At 48.7% G+C, this 20,704-nt stretch overlaps 1 protein-coding gene across 1 annotated transcript in view; it reads right to left on the bottom strand.

Moving 5' to 3' along the window:
- Positions 1-4,107: 4,107 nt before the first annotated feature.
- PEPD (peptidase D) overlaps positions 4,108-20,704 on the bottom strand; it is a gene marked incomplete at its 5' end in the record, with an annotated part of 101,468 nt that continues 84,871 nt past the window's right edge. Inside the window, 2 exons of the mRNA XM_009073961.1 lie at positions 4,108-4,251; positions 11,142-11,333. Coding sequence (XP_009072209.1) covers positions 4,108-4,251; positions 11,142-11,333 — 336 coding nt within the window. The remainder of the gene's footprint in view (positions 4,252-11,141; positions 11,334-20,704) is intronic.

Genomic DNA, 20,704 nt, shown 5'->3' with positions numbered 1-20,704 from the left:
ACACTTGTGACCTGTGAAATGAACTCCTGAGATGCAGCTTGTCTGCAGTGCCCATGCAGTAACCAAGCAACAACTGCTCCTTTAACCATTGTTTTGTGGAAATTTTCTTTCTAGGTTTGGCACTGAAGGTTTCATGCATTTAAACCAGAAACCGGTTAGTTATTTGTTTGAAATATTTTTCTCCTCACAGACTTACCTAGTAAATGCAGCTCTGAATTCACAGCCAACAAGGAGAGTAGTGTTAAAGCAGTAACATTTTCACAGGAATGGTCACTTGTTGGAGTTTGCACAGTGGGAGGAATCCAGCAGGATGCTTCGCTGTAGGGTCAGAAATTGGATAAAATGTCTTTTAAACACCTGTTGGTGTATTTAAGCCCTTTGTTTTCTCTGTTGCTTATTACAAAGCTGCCCAGGCCGTGGAGGGTGTTTGCTTCCCATTTGGGGGGCTGTAAATCTGCAGAGCAAGTCCCATAAAGCAGCTCGTGGCTCCTTCCTGCCCAGTCACAGGTGAGGGCAGGGTGGAGAGCTGGGATTGTTTCCCGGGGCGTTGGAGGATCCCAGCAATGCTGTACACACAGCTGGTACCCAAACCACCAGTGACAGGGGCTCTGGGCTCGCTTCACTTGCTCAGTGACTGGGGCCTATGTGAGCCAGAGTTTGGTTTGCAGGGAATGCCAGATGCTCCCAAAATGCTGTGCCCTGCAAGACTGCCTTCTTGCTGGGGTACAGGAACTGGGGAGGACAAAACGTGCAGCTTGGCTGAGCAAAGGGGCAGGAGAGAGCTGTTGAGCAGTGTAGGATCACTGATCCCCCAGAAATCACAGTGGGTTTAAAGGGCCCTAGTGTAACTGATCCCGTGGAGTCTCTGCAGCCATCAGACAGTTGTGTGAAGGAGTATCTAGTCTTGTTTGAGTTTCATAGAAATTTTTCTAGAGCAACTTGTTTAATGCTCCTGCTAAGTCTCTGCCATGATCCACAATGCAGTGGTACGTGCTGTGCTGAGAACTTAAACAAGGTAAAGCAGGACCTTTGGTGTAGCCTTAATTTATTTTCATTTTGAAGTATTTCATGGATGGTATGTTGTTTTACATTTAACCTGTGTGTCTGGCTAGTGGCGAGATTACTACACTTAATTTCCCTCCTACACTGCCTTTCTCCATAGATTCTTTTGTAGGATGCTTCTTTGCCTTGTATCTGTACTTAGGAAGAAAACTTGTATATTATCTCTATGAAGATGCTGTAGAAAATGAAACCCTGAAAAGTTCTTTTGGAATTTAAACTTTAAATACATGTGGAAAACTTTTATGGATTGTTTTGGATTATGGTAGTCTTTTTACAAAGATTTGGTTTTTTGTTCTAGCTGCAGCTTAAGTTGGTAGGGTTGAAATAGCAGAAGCTAATAAAAACCTTTTCCTTCTAGTGCTGGCCCCATTTTTCCTGTCCCTTTTCCATCTCCCTCACGTGCAGAGTTGCACACCTCACACAGCTGTCTTGGAGAAATCAGTGCAGCAGTCTCTGTTCCTGCCTCACACTCAGCTTTTTGCTCCATGGACACAATCAGAAACTCATTACAGTTATGTCTGAATGTCTGATTTAAAAAGAAAAAAAAAAGAAATGTAAAATGTAGTGCAGTTAAAGGGGAGGGGGAGGAACAGAACACCAAAAACTGCAAGGAAGAAGATCTGAAAGCATCTCATTTGTTAACTGTGAACTTCCTCTGGTGCACAAGGCCAGAGCTGTGTCTGCCCTGTGTGGTCCTGTGGTCTGTGCTTGGTTTGCCAGGCCAGCGTGGGGTCCTGCCCTCGTGCTCAGACCGCGCTCGGATCTCTGGTACGTGTTTCTGCTTGTGGTGAAAATGGTTTCTTAGACCTCTTTCGAGTGGGAGCAGTGCTCTCCCTGATGCTCTGGAGGGTGACATCTCCTGACAGCTCTGACTCCACTTCCTCCTTGTCTGGAGCCAAACCCCCGAGTTACCAGAAGTGGTTTGTTTGTGCAGTTTTGTTCTGGCCGAGCAGCCCCCGTGGCTGTTTGCACAGGGAATGTGCAGCACAGCTCTTCAGCACGTGGACCTGGGGCCCTGCTTTAAATCCACCCTCCGTGCCAGGCTGGTGCCGTGAGCCCCTCCTGGCTCCGGAGAGCAGAGCCACTGCCCCCAGCCCTGCGAGGCACAGGAGAGCTTGGGCTTCTCTCTTCCTGAAGAAAGGCTGCAGTTAATACAGCTACACAAGTAAGTTTCAGGGTTTTCCTTTTGCCACAGCTTTTCAGCAGACAGACTAGTGCCTGTCTTGACCAGAGTGGGTGTTCCAGCACTGCACATGTTGCCAGCAAACCTTACTCCATTTCCTCCTGCAGCACCCAGGGGAGGGGGCTGCTCCACCCCACCAGCACTGGGAGGCTCCGTGGTGTAGCTGCAGCAGTGTGAGTGCACCCAGCCCCTCGGCGATGGACTGCTCAGGTGCACCAGGCCAGCAGAGCTCAGACCTCGCTAAACACAAACTTGCTCAGCACAACATTTTCTGTTGTTTCGGTGCCACTCTATGAAGTCTGTTGGCACCAAGGGGAAAAGGCATTTGGGAAAACATGACAGAAACAGCACAAAATAGCCTGACCTAGTCAAAAAGAAAATTTGCCGTAACCTGTAGTTTCACCTCACTAACACATTTGAAATGTATTAAATATCACTTTGCCTTTCTTTTAAAGGTTTATTCTCCACCACCAATTTAGAAAAAAAAAGGTCTAATTCCCTTTTTGCTTAAGTGGATAAAAATTATCATAATTACAGAACAGACTTCTGGAAGGAAGAATGAAATTTCTGTTCACCAAGTTCGTGGGCCGGAGCATGGAGGAAGGTGGGAGGGGACAGCCCAGCCCAGCCCAGCCCCGTCCAACAGTGCAGCTGTTAGTGGGTGAGCACTTCCCCCAGAACCCACAGCAGGGTTTGGGTGCTGCTGCATGCCAAAGCAGAACCAGTTCTGCCTCCTGCAGCACGTGACTGCAGAGCCTGCAGACCAAACAGGAGTTCTGATGTGTTCATAAAGTGAGAAAGATAATTTTTATGTAGTTGCAGCAGCAACTAGTGCTATTTGATGATGCAAGAAGTGTTATTTATTCTCCTGCAGGCTGATGAATACCTACAGTAAAGAAAGGCTTCTCTGGGCAATTTAAACCTTGCATGAATGGAAAATCATTTTATGATCAATATTAATATGTTTGTGATGTATCCACATAAAATGTGTATTATTTCATTCTGAACCAGCTAACACTGAACAGTTAAAACTAACACAGCGTATGCATCCGAATGAGCCTGAGCCCTGCAGAAAGTTACCACCTCCCTGCAGCTCCCACGGGCCACCAACACATTGCAGTCTCTGTTCTCAAGGAGCAAACAGATGGACAAGTCCAGTAAGCTCAGGGCTGTGTGTGAAGGATCAGTACACCCACTACCCAGGGCAGAAAATTCTGCCTAATGAAGGGTCAAAGTTTGCAGAGCACAAATGGGTAGAAAGGTCAGATAAAGAAGCAGGAACTGGAGCAGAAGAGCATAATGATCATAAAGTCGTGAACATAAATGATGCCAAAGTGAATTTTAATAAAAATTTGATTCTACTTACTCCATTGATACTGACATAAGATTCACAGGAAAAATCTCTGTCATTATGTCCATTGAGAACAACTGATTTTCCCTTCTGTTTTCTGCAGTACTTGTGATGAAGTTTAGAAAAGGACTTAGTGCTACAATTGCTGAGAGCTTTCAGATAATCCGTTTGGTATTTCAGAGTTCCAATCATCAAAGTTCAGACTGACTTGTCCGTTTGGTATTTCAGAGTTCCAATCACTGAAGTTCAGATTGACTTACAAGATAGATCTGAGCTGAGACCTGACTGAAGCACAAGCCCCAGGGTTACCTGGGTGGCACCTGGTCAGGTGCAGTGCTGGCTGCAGGCAGTGGAGGTACCTGGGAGCAGGAGCTGAAGCCTCCCCAGTCACTCCAGCCAACAGCCTCCCTGCCCTTCTCGCTGTCAAGCATTGGATGCATTGAATTTTATATGCTGCAGCATCGAATCAGATGGTGACTGATTGGTTGAAGCAGTAAGTATCCCCCTGAATTTACTGCTTTTGGAGGCGATCGAAGGACTTGGCAGTGCCTTGGCCTCCTGCCATGAAAGCCTCGATCTCGTCCACGGTGCGCGGGACACAGGTGAGCAGCTCCACTCCGCTGGCTGTCACCGCCACGTCGTCCTCGATCCGCACCTGGGGCAGAGAGCACAGTTACAGCAGGCAGGGCACCAGGTGAGCTGTGTCTGCAGTGCTGAGCACCAGAGCTGCTGCACCATCACCCCCAGCCCCCTGTGACCCAGCAGAGCTGCTGCACCATCACCCCCAGCCCCCTGTGACCCAGCAGAGCTGCTGCACCATCACCCCCAGCCCCCTGTGACCCAGCAGAGCTGCTGCACCATCACCCCCAGCCCCCTGTGACCCAGCAGAGCTGCTGCACCATCACCCCCAGCCCCCTGTGACCCAGCAGAGCTGCTGCACCATCACCCCCAGCCCCCTGTGACCCAGCAGAGCTGCTGCACCATCACCCCCAGCCCCCTGTGACCCAGCAGAGCTGCTGCACCATCACCCCCAGCCCCCTGTGACCCAGCAGAGCTGCTGCACCATCACCCCCAGCCCCCTGTGACCCAGCAGAGCTGCTGCACCATCACCCCCAGCCCCCTGTGACCCAGCAGAGCTGCTGCACCATCACCCCCAGCCCCCTGTGACCCAGCAGAGCTGCTGCACCATCACCCCCAGCCCCCTGTGACCCAGCAGAGCTGCTGCACCATCACCCCCAGCCCCCTGTGACCCAGCAGAGCTGCTGCACCATCACCCCCAGCCCCCTGTGACCCAGCAGAGCTGCCCTGCAGGACGTGGTGCTGCCTCTGCAGCACCAGGCAGAGCAGGGCCAGTCCAACTTCTGTCATGGGGCCAATAAAGCTCAACCCCTGACATAGGAGCAGCAAAAGGAACACTCTGCCCTGGCTCTGCCTCCAGCCCTGCGATCTCAGGGACAGGTGGACCAGCAGTGCCTCCTGATGCCCACGGGGCCTGTTCTCAGAGCTCTGCTGCTGCTGCTGAGTGCTCTTTGCACTTCAGCTTTTCTCCAAACACTATAAACTTCCGAAAGAGGAAGTGCAGCATGAAATAGCTTATAGCTGATATTCCAAACACGGAATTTTGAGCTGATGAGAAAGTCCTAAGCAGGTCAGACATTCCTTTTAAAATACAATCACTCTGTTTCAAATCATGGGAGGAAAAAGCAGATCCTCTCGGTTTCCCAGGTCTTGTTCTGTTAACATGCAAAGTGTGCTCATTTCTGTTTGACTCTAATCTCTTCTTACCAGTAAATGTGCCTACACAGTCATTCCCGTTATCTTATCAGAAAAATGTTGGTAAGTCGCTAAGCTGCAATAAAAGCAATTTTAGTAAGGTGTAAATCCAAGAGAACACAAACCCTGGGTACTCCCACCTTACAGTTGCCTTAATTGTTTCTGACCTCGTGACATACTCAACTAAAAATAAAGCTGAGTTACATTTGTACTACTGATTGCAAAATAATCCATTTGTTCAAACAAAATGAGTCATCCAGTCCTTATTAAACTGTTTAATGATGTCTTTGCCAGATTATTTCTTTTACTCAGTATCAAGTTAAGTGTATTATAAAGCAGAATTAAATACACAAACTGCATTGGGTTCACACATTTGCTTTGGACAGCTGTGAGTCTGAAAGCCACGAAGCTCTGGACGCTCAGTGTGCTTGGGAGGCTGCAGAGGAGGAAACCAGCAACACAGAGCCTGACTCTGCCCTTGGACAGATTTTACCAGGGTGAGCTTCCACTGCTTCCAGTCTGGCCAGCTGAGCGAAATACAACCCAAGAATGCAGCAGGATGGTCCCACTGCAGCCAAAGGCAAACCATGCCCCCTGCCCCAGCACGTCCTGCCAGGCCTTGGGCACAGCCTGCCCGGGGGGACCAGTCCCTGCCAAAAACCTGGCAGTGCCAGAACCCAGTGGACATTTCTGGCAAAGCCAAAGCACCACACTGGCAAACACACAGTGTGAGTGGAGCTGGGCACGATGGGGAAAGTGCAATAAAGATGTTGGTGCACAGGAGGTCTGAGCAGAGGGGAGTCCAGCCAGAGCTGGAGCTGGGACAGCCTCTTCCCAAGACCCTCACGGACCTCTCCTGGGCTGAAATTCCCCAGTGCATATGCTACAGACACAGCAGCCACAATTCAGCAGCTTAACCAGTGAGATTAGCAAATAAAAAACCCATCAGTGTTTCCCAGTTCAGCGTTTCGTGCCATCCTCAACACCTCGGCACTCTGGGAGGACAGACAGACTAACAGCAGAGCAGATGAAAGACATGAGGGAAGGGAAAGAACAAGTGGGACGAGGTGTCTGTTCATGCTGTACTCTCTCTAGGCCACAGGAGAAGATGAGGATGGGGAAGGAGCTGGGAAATGGTGTTGGAGCAATGAAAGGAACCAGGGGAAGGAAGGCACAGTGAGATGAGCCAGGACTGACAAATCGTGGACAAAGAGAGATGGGGCTGGCTAAGGAGTCCAGGGGAGATCGTGGTGGAGGTGAGAAGTGAGACATTCTGAATGAGGAGAGCACACAGGGGCTGGAGCTGCCAGAGCTGCAGCACTGAGTGACCAGATGGGGAAACACACCAGTCTGGAGTGCCAGACACAGCAACTCGTACAGGAGAAACACTACTGGGACGTCACACAACCTGTCCACAGCTGTGAGCTGCTGTGGAAACAGGAGAGTCAGCACTGCCACAACAGCCTGCTCACCATCAGCAGCTCCAAAGGGCCTTTGGGATGTAGATGGAGGCACACAGAGGCACCAGACCCACCACCACTCCCAGGAACACGCCAGCTCCTTCTCCAGAATCCAACCCCTTTCTCTACCCGACAAATCCCTCCTGAAATAGGTGCATGCTACAACAGAGAAGACAGACTTTCCTCTCTCAGTGCACAGTTTTTCCTTTGCCTAAAAGCAACATGAGTGTAGAGGAACAAGTTCTCAAGGGGGAGGAAACGGTTGCATTTTCTCTTTTCCTTCACACCCTCCATGTTTCACCTCGAGCAGCAAGAAGCTGTTCAGAGGACCCGCAAAGCCTTCCCTACAGGAGAGCCCGGATTTGGTCTTGTCTCCTGTCCAAATGGACAAAAGATGCTGGAAGTGCCTGGCAGGGCTCTCTGGCTGGGGACTGCCTTTCCCAGTGGGGGCACTGGTTGTGAAACTCGCCCTCAGAGCTGTCCTTGTTAGGCTCTGTCCCACCGAGTGGTCTGGGCACAGCTCAGGGAGCAACAAACCGAGGTGTGAGGTTTGCTGCCCGCGCAGCTCTGGGGCACACGCTTGGCTCGGGTGAAATGGCATGTTCCAAAAGAGCACTCCTGCAAAGGGGCAGGGCCAGGACTGTCCCTAAAGTGCCCCTCTCTTCTCCAGAGTGGCATGGTCTGTCTGGACAGCTGTGATTGCACAAGTGCCTCGCGCCAGCACCACGCGCTCGACGCGGTGCCCAGCGCTGTCCCAGGCAGCCAAGGACAGCACAGGGGGCACAGCAGTGCTGCTCTCAGCCTGCACTTTGTCCCGACTTACTCACACACTCCTGCTCCCCAGAGCCTCTGCGCTATCTTCCAAGGGTTGCAGTGCTCACGCATTTCTTTTGGATGAGGATATATATAAAAGGTTTTTCAGAATCCAGAAATGATTTTGGCCAATTAAGTAGTCCAGATTTGCATGGCGACAGATCCCAGATCTCAAAAAGGGCTGGTGACAAGCCTCCTTTGTTTGAAAATCTATTGAGCATTTGTCTGTTTACGGCTGTGGAAAGCAGCAACACTGTCACTGCAAGGCCTTAGAGCAGGACAGTCCTGGGAGGCGATGGCAGGGACCACACCAAGGAGACAGCACTCGCCGCTCGGCCCGGCCAAGGACACACGTGTTTCTCCAGTTGGGGCCCACAGAGCCATGGACAGAGCCACAGGGACTCACTCTGACTCGGCCATCCACTCACCACTGGCTTTTAACAGAGCAAACTCACCACGAGCAGAGTCTGACTCTGGGGGAATGGTTAGGAACCCGAGCTGCCCTTACACAGAGCCCAGGGACAGGCAGGGACACTGCAGGACACTTTGCTGTACCATATCACATACACTGGTGATGCCCAGACCTTTTCTAACAGGCTCTGTGCTACACCACAAGTCTTTCTCATCCCACTCTGCCAGTCTTCCCTCTTCTTACTCACAAGCAAGTCCTCTTGCCAGAGAACCCATATTTTAAATGTCCACATAGGAACATCTTACAAAGGAGGATCAATATTAGCAGGGCAAGGTAATGTATGTTGTTAGACCAACTGATGAGGCTAGAAAAAAAAAGGGTCAGGTGCCCAGTCCCTTCACCCAGGCTCAAAAAGAAGCAATAAACTACAACCTAAATACAGGTTAGAAAGAACTGCTTTTCCTGTGACCTAATTATGTTAATTGGACAACTTGAAAGAAAAGGGTTAAAGGAGGTTTATAATCAGCTAGTTGCAGTTCTTGGGTTACCTACACCTATCACCTCCCAACAATATGCAGCGTGTGTAGAAACACGACATTAAACATGTAAACCCCTGACAACTGCTTCCTGTGAACCCCTTTGGAGAAATGCTGTGCAGCATTATTACTGCGATGGAACACCAAGTGCTAAAAGGCAGATGAGCACAATGTTTATTGCCCAGTGAACTATACTTCATTTCACAACACACATTCACCATGAACCACGAAACGGAGCTCAACCTCTGAAAAACAAACATCAGGACAGACACAACTGCCTGGCTCTGTGAACCAAAGGTGGGAGCAGCTAGACCTCCTGCTTTCTATTTGGTTTAACATTTGTTCTGAGTAAGGGAAGTACTATTGTTTTGAGAACTGCTGTAATATTAGCAGATCTGTGAGTTTCTGGGCTTTGAAAATCTAGCTTTCAAATGAGAAAAGTCTGCAAATGAAAGGAAGTAATGTACTTAACATGCAGCTCTTTCAGCATTTTCCCCTAAGTTGCATAGAGTTTTCACATATTAAGTCCAGTCCTACAAATCCTAGGGAAAAATAAAGCCTGAACAGAGACTGAATGTTTAAGACCAAACCCAAATGGACTGGTGTTCGTTCTGTCCCCGTGGAGAGGCTGTGGGGCAGCATCCCCTCACCTCCTGCCCTGAGATGGCTAACAGATTAGTCACAGATTAACCAGAGCCCAAAAAGACACGAATTCAAGGTGAATTCACTAAAATCCACAGGTGCTCTGGGTGGACAGTCCAGCTCGGAATCACAGAGGTGTCACCTCAGTGAATGTGAATTAAACTAAACCAAATTAAGAACACTTCCATCAGTGCTGAGCTCTGCAGAGGGAAATGGGCCTTTTATTTCCTTTTGCAGAATGTGTTTTTTTCTCGAAGGAAGATGGGACTAGCTGCAGTGAGCTCTTGGCTAGAAGGGACACCAGTCCTGGCCCTGTTAGCACTGATGTCTGTTAGTACAAAAAGGCTCTCTAGGCCTTTGCCATCCCACAGGGAGAGCATTTCCTGGCACACTTTGGAGAGAAACACTCCCCTGCTCTGGCTAAACCAGAGTGAACCAGCATGGAGATAACTAACATGCTGCACAACACAAACTGCATCTTTTATTTATGCAGAATAAAGTCAGAATTGTAAAGATGGAAAGATTTATTTTGATTGCATTACAATTCAGCTTTTGTGTAGCATTCAGAAATATTCAGATGCACTTCAGTCTCAGATTTTATTTTCATTCTTCTCCTGGACAAAATCAAGTGACAACATCTGGCTCACTGTATGTGTGTGTTGTTATTTTTTTTCTCTCGAAGTAGAATGTATTGTTCACAGGGGGATCAGAGATTTAGATTTTTGCTCAATCGTTTTTGGGCAGCTCCCCCTTTAGCAGTTCGTTGGCTCGCTCTCCTTACAAGTCATCATTACAGGAAGCTCAGCAAAAAACAGGGGAGAAAGTTAGACTTTGCTGGAAATCTCTGGAACAAAAACGCCTGATCCAGCAACTTCCTACCAAGGTAGAGATCCTGCCCTGTCACTCGTGTTCTCTGTGCCACCCGCACAGCTCGGGCACAGAGCTGGGGTGGGCACACACAGCCCTCGGAGGCTCCAGAGAGAGCTCACAGGAACAGAGTCCACTGCCAAAAATCTCCCCCAGAGTGTGAACAGGGGAAGCAAGGACAGCTCAACCTGTGCCCACTGCAGTGCCAAGTGCTGCCCGAGCACAGTGCAGTGCAGCTAGCCCCTCTGTGCAGGAGCACAGCACCTTGGAGAACAAGGTGGCACCACCAAACGCTCACCCTGCTGGAGCTGAGCCCCATGGGAAGCTGCTGACCGCGCTGCGAGGGCTGAGGGCAGCAGCTTGGCGTGGGAAACGTGTCCTGCAGAGCTAACCTGCCCCTCCACCTGCCCAGCTGCTGCCCTCCCTGCATGGCAACGACTGCCCCTTCACCTCTGCCCCTGGGGCAGCCAGTCCCACACACACTGCTCCTGGGCCTGCCACCCGGAGCTTGGGAGCACCGTCAGCCACTCCTCTGGAAAACAGGAAGGTTTCCAGGCACAAATGTCATACCATGCTGCCAATAATCCAGCAAGAACACTTACTGCTGCTTTTACCTACTGCCTCCCCAGCTTAAACAGCATCAGGCTCTCCTGCCCTGGGAGGGAGCACCAGACTGTGCTGCTGTTAGGGAAACCAAGTCTGGGCTACACATCTCGGTCTCATGTTTCATAGCATACCTGTTTCACACATCAGACAAACCTGGCGAGTCACTGTATGGTGCTGACAGAGGGCATTTCAATCAGTGGGAAGACATGGGTCTATCATTAATCAGACATCGACAGCATAGAACCAGATTTAAAAATAACAATAAAACCCCCAGTTTGTCTGCACAGTCAAATGGCCCAAATGACTCAAGGTGCTGCTTGAGGAACAGCTCTAGGTGCAGCACATTACGACTTCCAAAAGATTTCTCCTCAAGGACACAGTAAGGACAAACAAAGCGAAGCCCATGCATAAAACCATCTGGTTCAGCACTACTCACCCCACCAAAGCCCCTGAAGCGCTGCAGGACGTCCCTGTTGAAGAAGCAGGCCTGGGCAGGGTCTGCCAGGGCCTGGTCCAGCAGGGGGTCGATGAAGTAGATGCCCGGCTCGATGGTCAGCACCATGCCCTGCTCCAGGCTGCGCGCGGTGCGCAGGCTCCGCAGCCCCGGCAGGTCGATGCGCTCCACTCCCTGCGGGACAAACGCTGGTTCAGACAGGCAGAAAGGCAATCATGGACAGCCTCACACCAGGCTCACTGTGCTGACTGATCCCTCACAAAATACAACAAATAATCACAAAGGGCTGAAACCGTGCTGTGCAGTTACCTCCTCCCACCCCATTACAACAGAGCCCAACTTTCAGCTCAACAACCAAACTGGTTTCCGCACCACGGAAATCCTGGCTTTGGAGATGCTTGGTACTGTTACTCTCTGCCTTGGGAGAATCATAGAATCAACCAGGTTGGAAGAGACCTCCAAGATCATCCAGTCCAACCCTACCCTGGTCACTAGCCCATGGCACTAAGTGCCACATCCAGTCTCAGCTTGAAAACCTCCAGGGATGGGGAATCCACCACCTCCCTGGGCAGCACATTCCAGTGCCTGAGCACTCTCTCTGGAAAAAATCTCTTCCTAAGTACTGGGAGATTGCAGAAGTACTGCACTAAGAAGAAAAAATCATTCCTTGCCCTATTCCTTTCTAGACCCCTACAAAATATGGCATTTTAAGCAACACAGCTCTGGAAATGCCCCTGCCACGTCACGGCTGAGACAGCTCAACTATGCAGCAGAGAACAGTTTCTCCAAGGATATGCAAATGCTTCTTCTCACCAAATGTTATTAAAACTACACATTTATGATCTTGATTCAGGGGCAATGAGTCTACACATGACCTCATAAAAGCAGCCCATTTAAAGCTAAACTTTTGTCAGATTCAGACTTTCAGGCAACATGGTGCTGAGTGGTATTATTAAAAACTGAGCAAAACAAGTCCTGACTAGCAAAACATTCTCTTCTTCCCAAAAGCTGGTAAAGTAAAATGATATATGAGGACGTGCTTAGTGAAGGAATTAGAAACACTGCAAAGACTAGTTCAGGATATTAATTTTCTTCCCCTAAATGTGCCAGGTATTGCAACATCAGAATAAATATATCTCAATCCCATCAGCTTTTCGAAAATTATTTGCAACCGTAGCAAAATTTGACCAGCAACGTACCCCGATGACCCGTGAACAGTGCCCAGGCCCCAGATGTGCCCACACTGCTCAGCCAGGGAACAGAGGGCAGCTCTGTGGCACGGCCCAGCTCCCCAGGCTCTGCCAGCCCAGGGGGGCAGAGCACTCCCTGCAGCTGACCCGTGTCTGCAGCCTAAGGAACCACTCCCTCTGCAGAGTGGGCACAGCCTGCAGGAGTTTGCTCTGCAGCTCAGTTCACAGGGAGCCTGTTTTACAGGAACACTGCCTGACACAGCCCTGGCAGTCACCAAGCCACGCTGGGGCTGCTGTTTCTCCCTCTGCAGAGCCGACGGTTCCAATGCACAGCATCTCAGGGCAGCCCAGATTCCCAGAGCCAACCAGCCTGGGCACCCGGAGGTAGCTTTGCCTGTCTCTGCAGTTCTCGGTGCCCTCACAAGGCAGAGAGTGTGTCCTGACCATTTCACTGTGTGTTCAGTATGTTTTATGTTCTGTGTTTGCTCTGGACTCTGCAGAGCATTGTATCACCCTTAAACAAGAAAACACGATTTTGTTTTACTGGGGGTAGGAAACAAGAACACTGATATGTAGCAAGGCACTTTGCACTTATATTCTTATCAAACCCCAAAGAGAATCAATGTATTTCTGAACTGGAAACAATAACTGCAGTGAAACGGAGCCCTTCTTCTCTCTGCTGCCCCGTGGGGTTTGGCATTTCACACGCTCATTGTAAGGCGTAGGGAAATGAGGGCATCCAATCTTGTGGATTAATCTCTCCATGAGCTGTAAACAATTAGATTAGTGTCTGGACCTTTTGGTGTCTTGCCAACTATCCATCGGCTGCTTTACAACAAACAACCCCCATTTGGCTTTTAAGTACACTTCTCCTCAGTTCTACTTGCAGATGCCTTTTCCAGGGCAGTCAATCCAAGACAGATGCTGGAGAGGAATGTGCAGAAGGAAAACAATGGCAAGCATCCTCTGCAGGCAGCCCTGGCACAGCCTCCACGTTCTTTTGCCTTTTCTTGAAGGGAAGGAAGTTTAACACCAGGTGTGACAACCAAGCCTTGCACGTTTATCTCTGCACAGCTCTTAAGGCAGTGCAAAGGCATTTTGCCTGGCCTGCCTGCAGTCTGATCCTGCTTTTAGAACTTCCTCCAAGAAGCTAACGACACGTTTTCTGCTCAGGAGCAAGACCCGGGGGTTCACATTTGCAAACATTCCCCAGCAGTGCAGCTCCCCGGGCTGTCAGCAATGCAGGGAGGGGCCCCGAGGCACCTGAAAGCAGAAGTTGGGAATTTGCCTCAAAAAAGTGTAGAGAATAATCTAGAAAATATTAATGCTTAGGCATCTAAAAAGAGACTCCCAGTTATATTCTGGGAAAATTACTGTTTGAATAACTTTGTTCTCCTGTATCTTGCAACAACAGACTATATCCAAACTGTTCTCTAGGACTGATTTTATCTGGAAGTTCTGCTCACACTTCAGAACTGGGACACTCCCCCACAGCAAGCACAGATGTGTGACACTGTCAGTTGTGACTGTGCTCCTGCCAGGAACATCCAATCCATGGGTCACGCAAGGTAACCAAACCCAGTGTGTCCAGGCAGTGAGGACTGTCCGGGGAACAAGAGACTTATTATGCAAACTGATTTCATTACTATGTAAGCAAAATAAAAGTTCAAATTAAGTGTGCAGGAATATAAAATATAGATCTGTTTTTGGAGTAAGCAGGGAATTAGGAAGTATGCAAATCTGCCTACCCCCGGAAATAAAGCTGTGGGAGAGCAGAAGTTGCAGTATCCCCAGAATCTCTCGGTGTAAGGATGAGTTACTGCCTGCTCCTAGGCAACTCGATGGTTAATGGAGTTATATGTTGCTTTCTCCACAAAGAACTGCCACGTGTACCATGCTGGATCTCGTTCCACAGGCACGGGCTGCCAGGCAAAGCCATCAGAAACAGAGAGAGCTCCAGGCCCACCTGAGGTTTGTGCTTGGACCAGGACAGCAGGAAAGCACGGGGCCACCAAACCAGCCAGAGATGCACAAGTGCAGAGAGGTGAGGGCACCTCCCCACCACAGCCAGGGCTGCACCGTCTGGGTGGCATCACCCAGAGGTTTCCTCAAGCCAGCAATGGCAACAGGCAACGGCCACAGCAGAACACCAAAGCTGCTCAGTAACTGCAGACACTGAAGTAGTGTCTGGGACTTCTTTCCGGCTAAATCCTCACAGAACGTTTTGAGCCCGATGATGACCGGAGTGTCCCAGTTGGACCACATCCAGTACAGTGAGGTCCTAGCCACTTAACCAAGCTAAGTGCAATCAAGTATTTAAATTAATCAGAATACTAACATTACACTTAGATGACACGAAATGAACACTGGAGTGAAATCCCAGCTCTTTCACTCTTCCCTGTTCTGCCGCCGCACATACCCAACCTTTAATTAGCTCATTTACTGTACAAAGAATGGGGCCCTGTGCAGCTAATCAAATAGAAGCCCCAAATTCCATTTCACTGTCTCCTGGTCCCTTCTCTCCCAGCCCTCGTTTCATTCGCTGAGTGGTACTAATGAAGATCAGTTTCTCCAATCTCTCCTGCCTTCCCCAGCAGCCTGAGCTGCAGCACCTGAAGGACCTGCTGCCAGTCCTGCCTTTGGAATCAGCAGCAGGTTACAGGAGAACACGCCCCAAGCATCACATATCACTGTGGCATTCACAAGTCAAAGCTTCCCCTTCTGCAGGAGAATCTAATTACTAGCTGGAGCTTCTGGGACACAGCTCAGAGTTAATCCTGGGGGAACAGAGGGCACACCATGTTTAACTGGCTATTTTACTTCAAGTGTTTTCTTCCTGTCCTAGGTATTAACTATGGTATCAGGTTTAAGTTGCCTAATAATTTTCCTGTTAGCGCAGGGAATACGGAAAAATCTCCTGCCACTTATTCTAGGCACTGCTGGCCGAGGGTTCAGATAGAGCTGAATTTCAATCCATGGCCAGTGTGGCTCTGAGCATAACTCCCCACGCCAGTGGTATTTCTGGTCCTCAGGTGCCACCAAGCTCCAGCACCATCCTAATGGAAATACAATGTATGGCTCATGTATTTTCTCTTCTCTTAAAACCTAAGTGCGAGGAAAAAAGAGATAGAAAAGAGTAAAAATTACCAAGTTGACAAGTACAACATAAACCTGGAAAATGAGGAGAATATTTACTGAATTCATAAGCAATGAGAGACAGAATTGCTTCAGGATGAGACCAATGGCAAGCACCACTTAAAATGTAGTGGACAGGTTTTCTTGAGACATACAGAAAGCACACACAGGTGGTGGTCTCAAATGAAAGGGCTTTTTCCTTTGCCATCTTTAGACACAAATAGAAAAAACTGCATAGTGAAACCCCTAAAGTACAGCCACGATACCTGACTTTTACACACAACTGAAAGAGAACTCTTTTCTTGGTTTTCCTTTCCTACTGCACCTAGAACGAACTGTTTGGAAACTCAAAAGCTCCATTAGTGGCTGCTAAAATTTCAGAAATATTTGCACAAGAAATATTCAGATAAAAACTCTGTCAGCACACAAAGTCTTTTGCAAGAAACTTCAACACACCAAAGAAACATAAAAAAGTATCTCCATCAAAGAACAATTAACCAGAACTAATGAAACCCAAGCTAAGCAACTCCATGCCACTCTCCTACTCAGCAGAGGAGGGAAACCCTGCAGAATGACAGGGCATGTCTGTACCATGGCACTGCCCCTGCACAACACTGAGCCTTCTCTTCTCAGCTCCTGGTTCCATAAACACCCAGCTCCAGCATCTGTCCCCACAGGAAAAGGGTGCTGGGAACTGACCACAACTGTCCTGAACACAAGTGATGCCACAGCAGGGTAAGAAGACCGAGTAGCCTAACTCTGGGAGGGGTTTCAAGCCCACAGAAGAGTCCTGTGCTGCAGGAAGCTCTCCTGGCTGGTGTTTGACCCAGCAGATAACAACAGGCACTGTGGATTTCAGTGCTGCTCTGCATGGAAATGCTGCAGAACTTCACCCGTTTCCTTCCTGCACACTGCAGCCCCACCACCCTGGAATCCAGAGGAAGTGCCTCAAGGAGACCCCACGAAGCAGAAGCAGCAGGTTCTTTCTCCTAACCTTTTCTCAAGGTGTGCAATTGCTTGCAAGAACAAACCCTAGAGCCAAAACTAGTGAAAGGCCCTTTTGGTCTCTGCTCTGAGTGCCTCCCATGCAGGTTGTTTCATGCTTGCAGGTCCTGGGCACACCAGGCTGCAGCAAAGCTGTGCAAGGTTAGGGCCAAGCCAAGCAATTTGCATCACTGGGGCTCTGCACCACAGCTTTAGGCTTCTTGTAAGTTCACCTCATCCTCTGCTTCTTAAAGAAAAAACATGAATGCATCATTTGCAATGCTAACCACAAAAAAATGAAACCTTCTGCTTCAGCATGAAGTAGGATACATAAGGAAAATAATTTTTGCCAGAGCAAGAACGGGAACGATTATTCCCATGTTCTCTAGTGGGTTTGGCGACCTAAATCCCCAGACAGTCACCTGGGATCTGGGAGGAAGCTTTCTGTTCCAGCCAGACACAGCTCGTGCACCCCCAGGAGCAGCAGAGCCTCTCCCCAAGCATGGACAGTGATGGGAGGACATGGGAACTCCAGAACAAACCTCTGACCTTGGAGTGTTGATACAGAACAGCAATAGAAGGTTCAGCTTTTCAGGAGAATTGAATTAGAAATTTTAACTAAGGTAAATCTTATAATTTTCAAAACCAAAACAAACTGAAACTTAATTCATAAGATGCTAAAATCATAGTAGTTATTAACCTAACTTAAATTAACTGGCTTATTATTACAGAAAGTCATCAAATGTACTTAGCATTCTTTAGAGCTTACAGTCAATTAATATAACATGAAATTGAATCAACTCAAGCACCTAGAGACACAGAACCTAGATTTAAATGGAAACTTCAGCCCCATCTACCTCAGGCTCTGAAAACTTGGGATCACCTGCCACATCTTCTCCACTGCACCAGGCACAAACCCTCATTTATATCCCATGTCAGATTTACCCAGGAACAGCTGCAGGAACGTGGGAACATCATCTCCACGGTGCAGCTCTCAGCCGAAGCGAAGCCCAGTGGAGCTGTCACCCTCTGAAGCTCTGTCTGAGGGCCAGATCTGCCGTGCTGAGCACCACTGGGGCTGAGCTCCCAGAGCTGCTGCAGTGGCAGAGCCCAGAGCAGCACAGATCTCAAAGCAGCCAGGAACTCCGAGCTCACTGCAGGAGACAACTCCCAGGGAGCTCCTGGCTGTGGAGCCTCCTGGAAACCAGGACCTTTGCTCACTGCTTCACTGGCAGTGCTGGTGGTGACACTCTTTTGAACACCTTGTCGTAAAATAAGGTTGCCAAGACACATTTACTGCTGGCCAAACCCCATTGTTCTTCACCGCGGCAAAAGAAGGAAGGGAAATGTATTTTCTCCCATCCCAGAGCAGGCTCTGCAGAAAATCTGCAAGCGTTTCACAGCGTTCGTCAAAGAGGAGGAAAGTGCTTCTTCAGTGCTGCATGTGAAAGCAGCTTACTGGAAAAGATGAAAACTTTTTATTGCCAATTTTGAAAAAAGAAATCTTTGGCTACCAATGAATAACTAATCTGAGCTAACAATGTCTGGAAGTAGTTTTTTTGGAACACACAAAACTTTGTGATGGATAAAAATTAGGAAATTAAAGCTTATTGTATTATTTCAAATGTAACTGTTTACACTTGAGGAAAAATAATGGAATAATATCCACTTGGAAAGTTTTTATTTTTAAAAAATCCTTTGTAACACTCCCAAAAATTCCCTCGGCCAAAAGCAAAGGAGTTGCTTCTTAACCAGCAAGGAAAAAGAGCACAATACTACAGGCACAGAGTAGTGAAGAGCAGCACAGCTTTGTGAAAGGGCTGTGAGAATCTCACGAGGTGAACACCTACAGCACACCCAGATCACTCCACGTGCACTGGAGCTTTTCAGAACGTGCTGCTCATGACACTCTGGCACTGCTCACTGGAATCACTCAGTGATTGCCCTCACTGCACACACCTCACAGCCCTGAGGGACCCAGTGTCCCTGTGGATGTTTTCTGGGGGCACACTGCACACCTGAAGCCCTTCCCTGTCACTCTGGCCCTGCAGCTCCCGCTGGGCTGCAAGCCCAGAGGGGCCCCAAGAAGTTCAGCCCAGGCTTCTGAGGTGGGTTTTCCACCACCAGGAGCTCTGACACCTCCCCTTGCTCGGAGCCTCATGCTCTGGTTCAGAGAGAAGCGAAGGGGCTGCTCTTCTGTGGAAGCCCAAATTCCTAGTGCTTCAAACTGGGGGGATGCCATACACCCCCCTGTGTGCACATTTGTGAGCCAACACAGAACATCAGTGGTTTGCTTGTGAGCTTTCACACGTTTCCTCCGCACTCAGGAAACTGGGTTAGGTTTGGAAAGCAAATTAGCCATGTGAACACTGTTAATGTAAGAATACAGCATGTCTACACAAACAAATAATGTTAGGATTTTCAGGTACAAACTCCTGCACAGAGCTCTGGCAATTTCACTCACAGGAAATATGACACTGCAGAGCCTAATTCAGCTGATGACACCATCCCTACACCCATTTTAATCTGTAGCAGGTTGCTCTTTCAAAATTGGAGATAGACTAGTTTGCTTTCAAAAAATTTACCCTTGACTGATGCAATATATCTAATAATTAGCAGCCGTAAGTTGGCCATATGCACATCAAACTTATTTTTGCAAATGAAGCTGATTCTGTAGCTCGTGTGGCACTGCTGCAGTCTGCTGGGATGGAAGGTGTGCAGGGCCCACAGCTCGAGCCTCCCCCACGACCAGTGCTGGGAACCTCCCCCAGCACTGAGGTACTGGCCCTACCCTCAAAGCACAGTCTCTAAATTAAAACCAAGCATGGTACTTCACACTCTTGGAATTCTTCTCACTTGTTCCTGAAACTTAGCTCTCTCTTTACCCTACCAAGACTGGAGCATGCACAGCAGTTTGAGTCCACAACATTCAGACGTGTGATTCCCAACACTCGTGGGAACCACCTGAGCAGGGCAGCAGACAGCAGGGCCTGGATTGTAGGCCCAGGAGCTCCCCAAGGAATCACAGCCCTTGTGCTTTGCTGAATGTCTGTGTCTGTACACAGAGAGGATGTGCCAAGAGGGACAGAGGAGCAAACCTCCATCCTCTCTGCACCAGCTGCTGCAGGAAGCTTGAACCACATAGGGTTGCTTTGGAATTTTGTTTCGTTTTCATTGCGTATCAGTTTATTAGCTGATGCTAATACACCATTATCACAACATTGTGTCTCAACCACAATTATACTGTGAACTGAACGAGTACCCTCAGATATTATAGCTTCTCCCCTGCCTGCCACAGCGAACCAGCAACAGCAGCTGTTACGTAGCTGTTCGCCCAGCACAAAGGAGCTCCACAACATGCCTAAACCTTACCTAGAAAGTTCTCAGTTTCTTTTTCAGCTTCTTGTAACATAACAGCTCATACACAAGAGAAGAAAAATGATCCATTTCCATACTGTATTACTGAAAACCCCCAAATAACCACAACCTAACACACAGAAAATCCTCCTGAAGTTTTCTGAAGCTGCTGTAAACTTACTTTCTTTGTTGAAACCTTAAGTTCAATTCCCCTTAGAGGTTTTATTTTTTCAGTTATCATTGCAAACATATTGCCATTAATTGGTTACAGAATGTTGGCTACCTATTTTGCTTTCAGATCACAGCCATGGCTCACCAAGTTATCTCAAGGAAAATGGCAACTGTTCTGTGTTTTCCCAGACACTCTGAACACAGGAGGTTATGCTTTCAGATCTGCCAAGGCTGGAGCACCTGGTGGATTTTTTTTCTTTTTATCCTCATCCCAGGCTACACTGGTGCCCAGGACACCAAGCTGAGGATGGGGATGTGGGGCAGCTCGTTTCCATGTGACACAGCCATAGGATTTATGGCCCAGGAGCAGCACTGGGCTCCTGTGGCTGTCTCACGTCTGGAATGGAGCAAGGAAACCTTCCCAGCACAGGTCTCGTGCTGAGATGCTCTCTGACACAGCACAGGGTATGTCTGGATGGCTACTGGTGCCTCACAGAGGAACAACACAATGCATGTAGAGACTGAACAGGCTAAGAGTGCCCAAAGGGCAGCACCACCTGACTTCTCCTCATAAACGACTGATGTTTTAACAAACTAACAGATTTTCTCAAAGCAAACTGCATAAAATGCCACATCCAAAGAGAGTGACACTGAAATGCAAGTCTGCTCCCCCTCTGAGAAGATGCAACTGAGTGACCATGTCACATG

This window comes from Acanthisitta chloris, unplaced genomic scaffold (assembly GCF_000695815.1).
Source record: "Acanthisitta chloris isolate BGI_N310 unplaced genomic scaffold, ASM69581v1 scaffold12974, whole genome shotgun sequence".
Taxonomy (NCBI): Eukaryota; Metazoa; Chordata; class Aves; order Passeriformes; family Acanthisittidae; genus Acanthisitta; species Acanthisitta chloris.
This window is presented reverse-complemented; position numbering and strand designations above follow the sequence as displayed.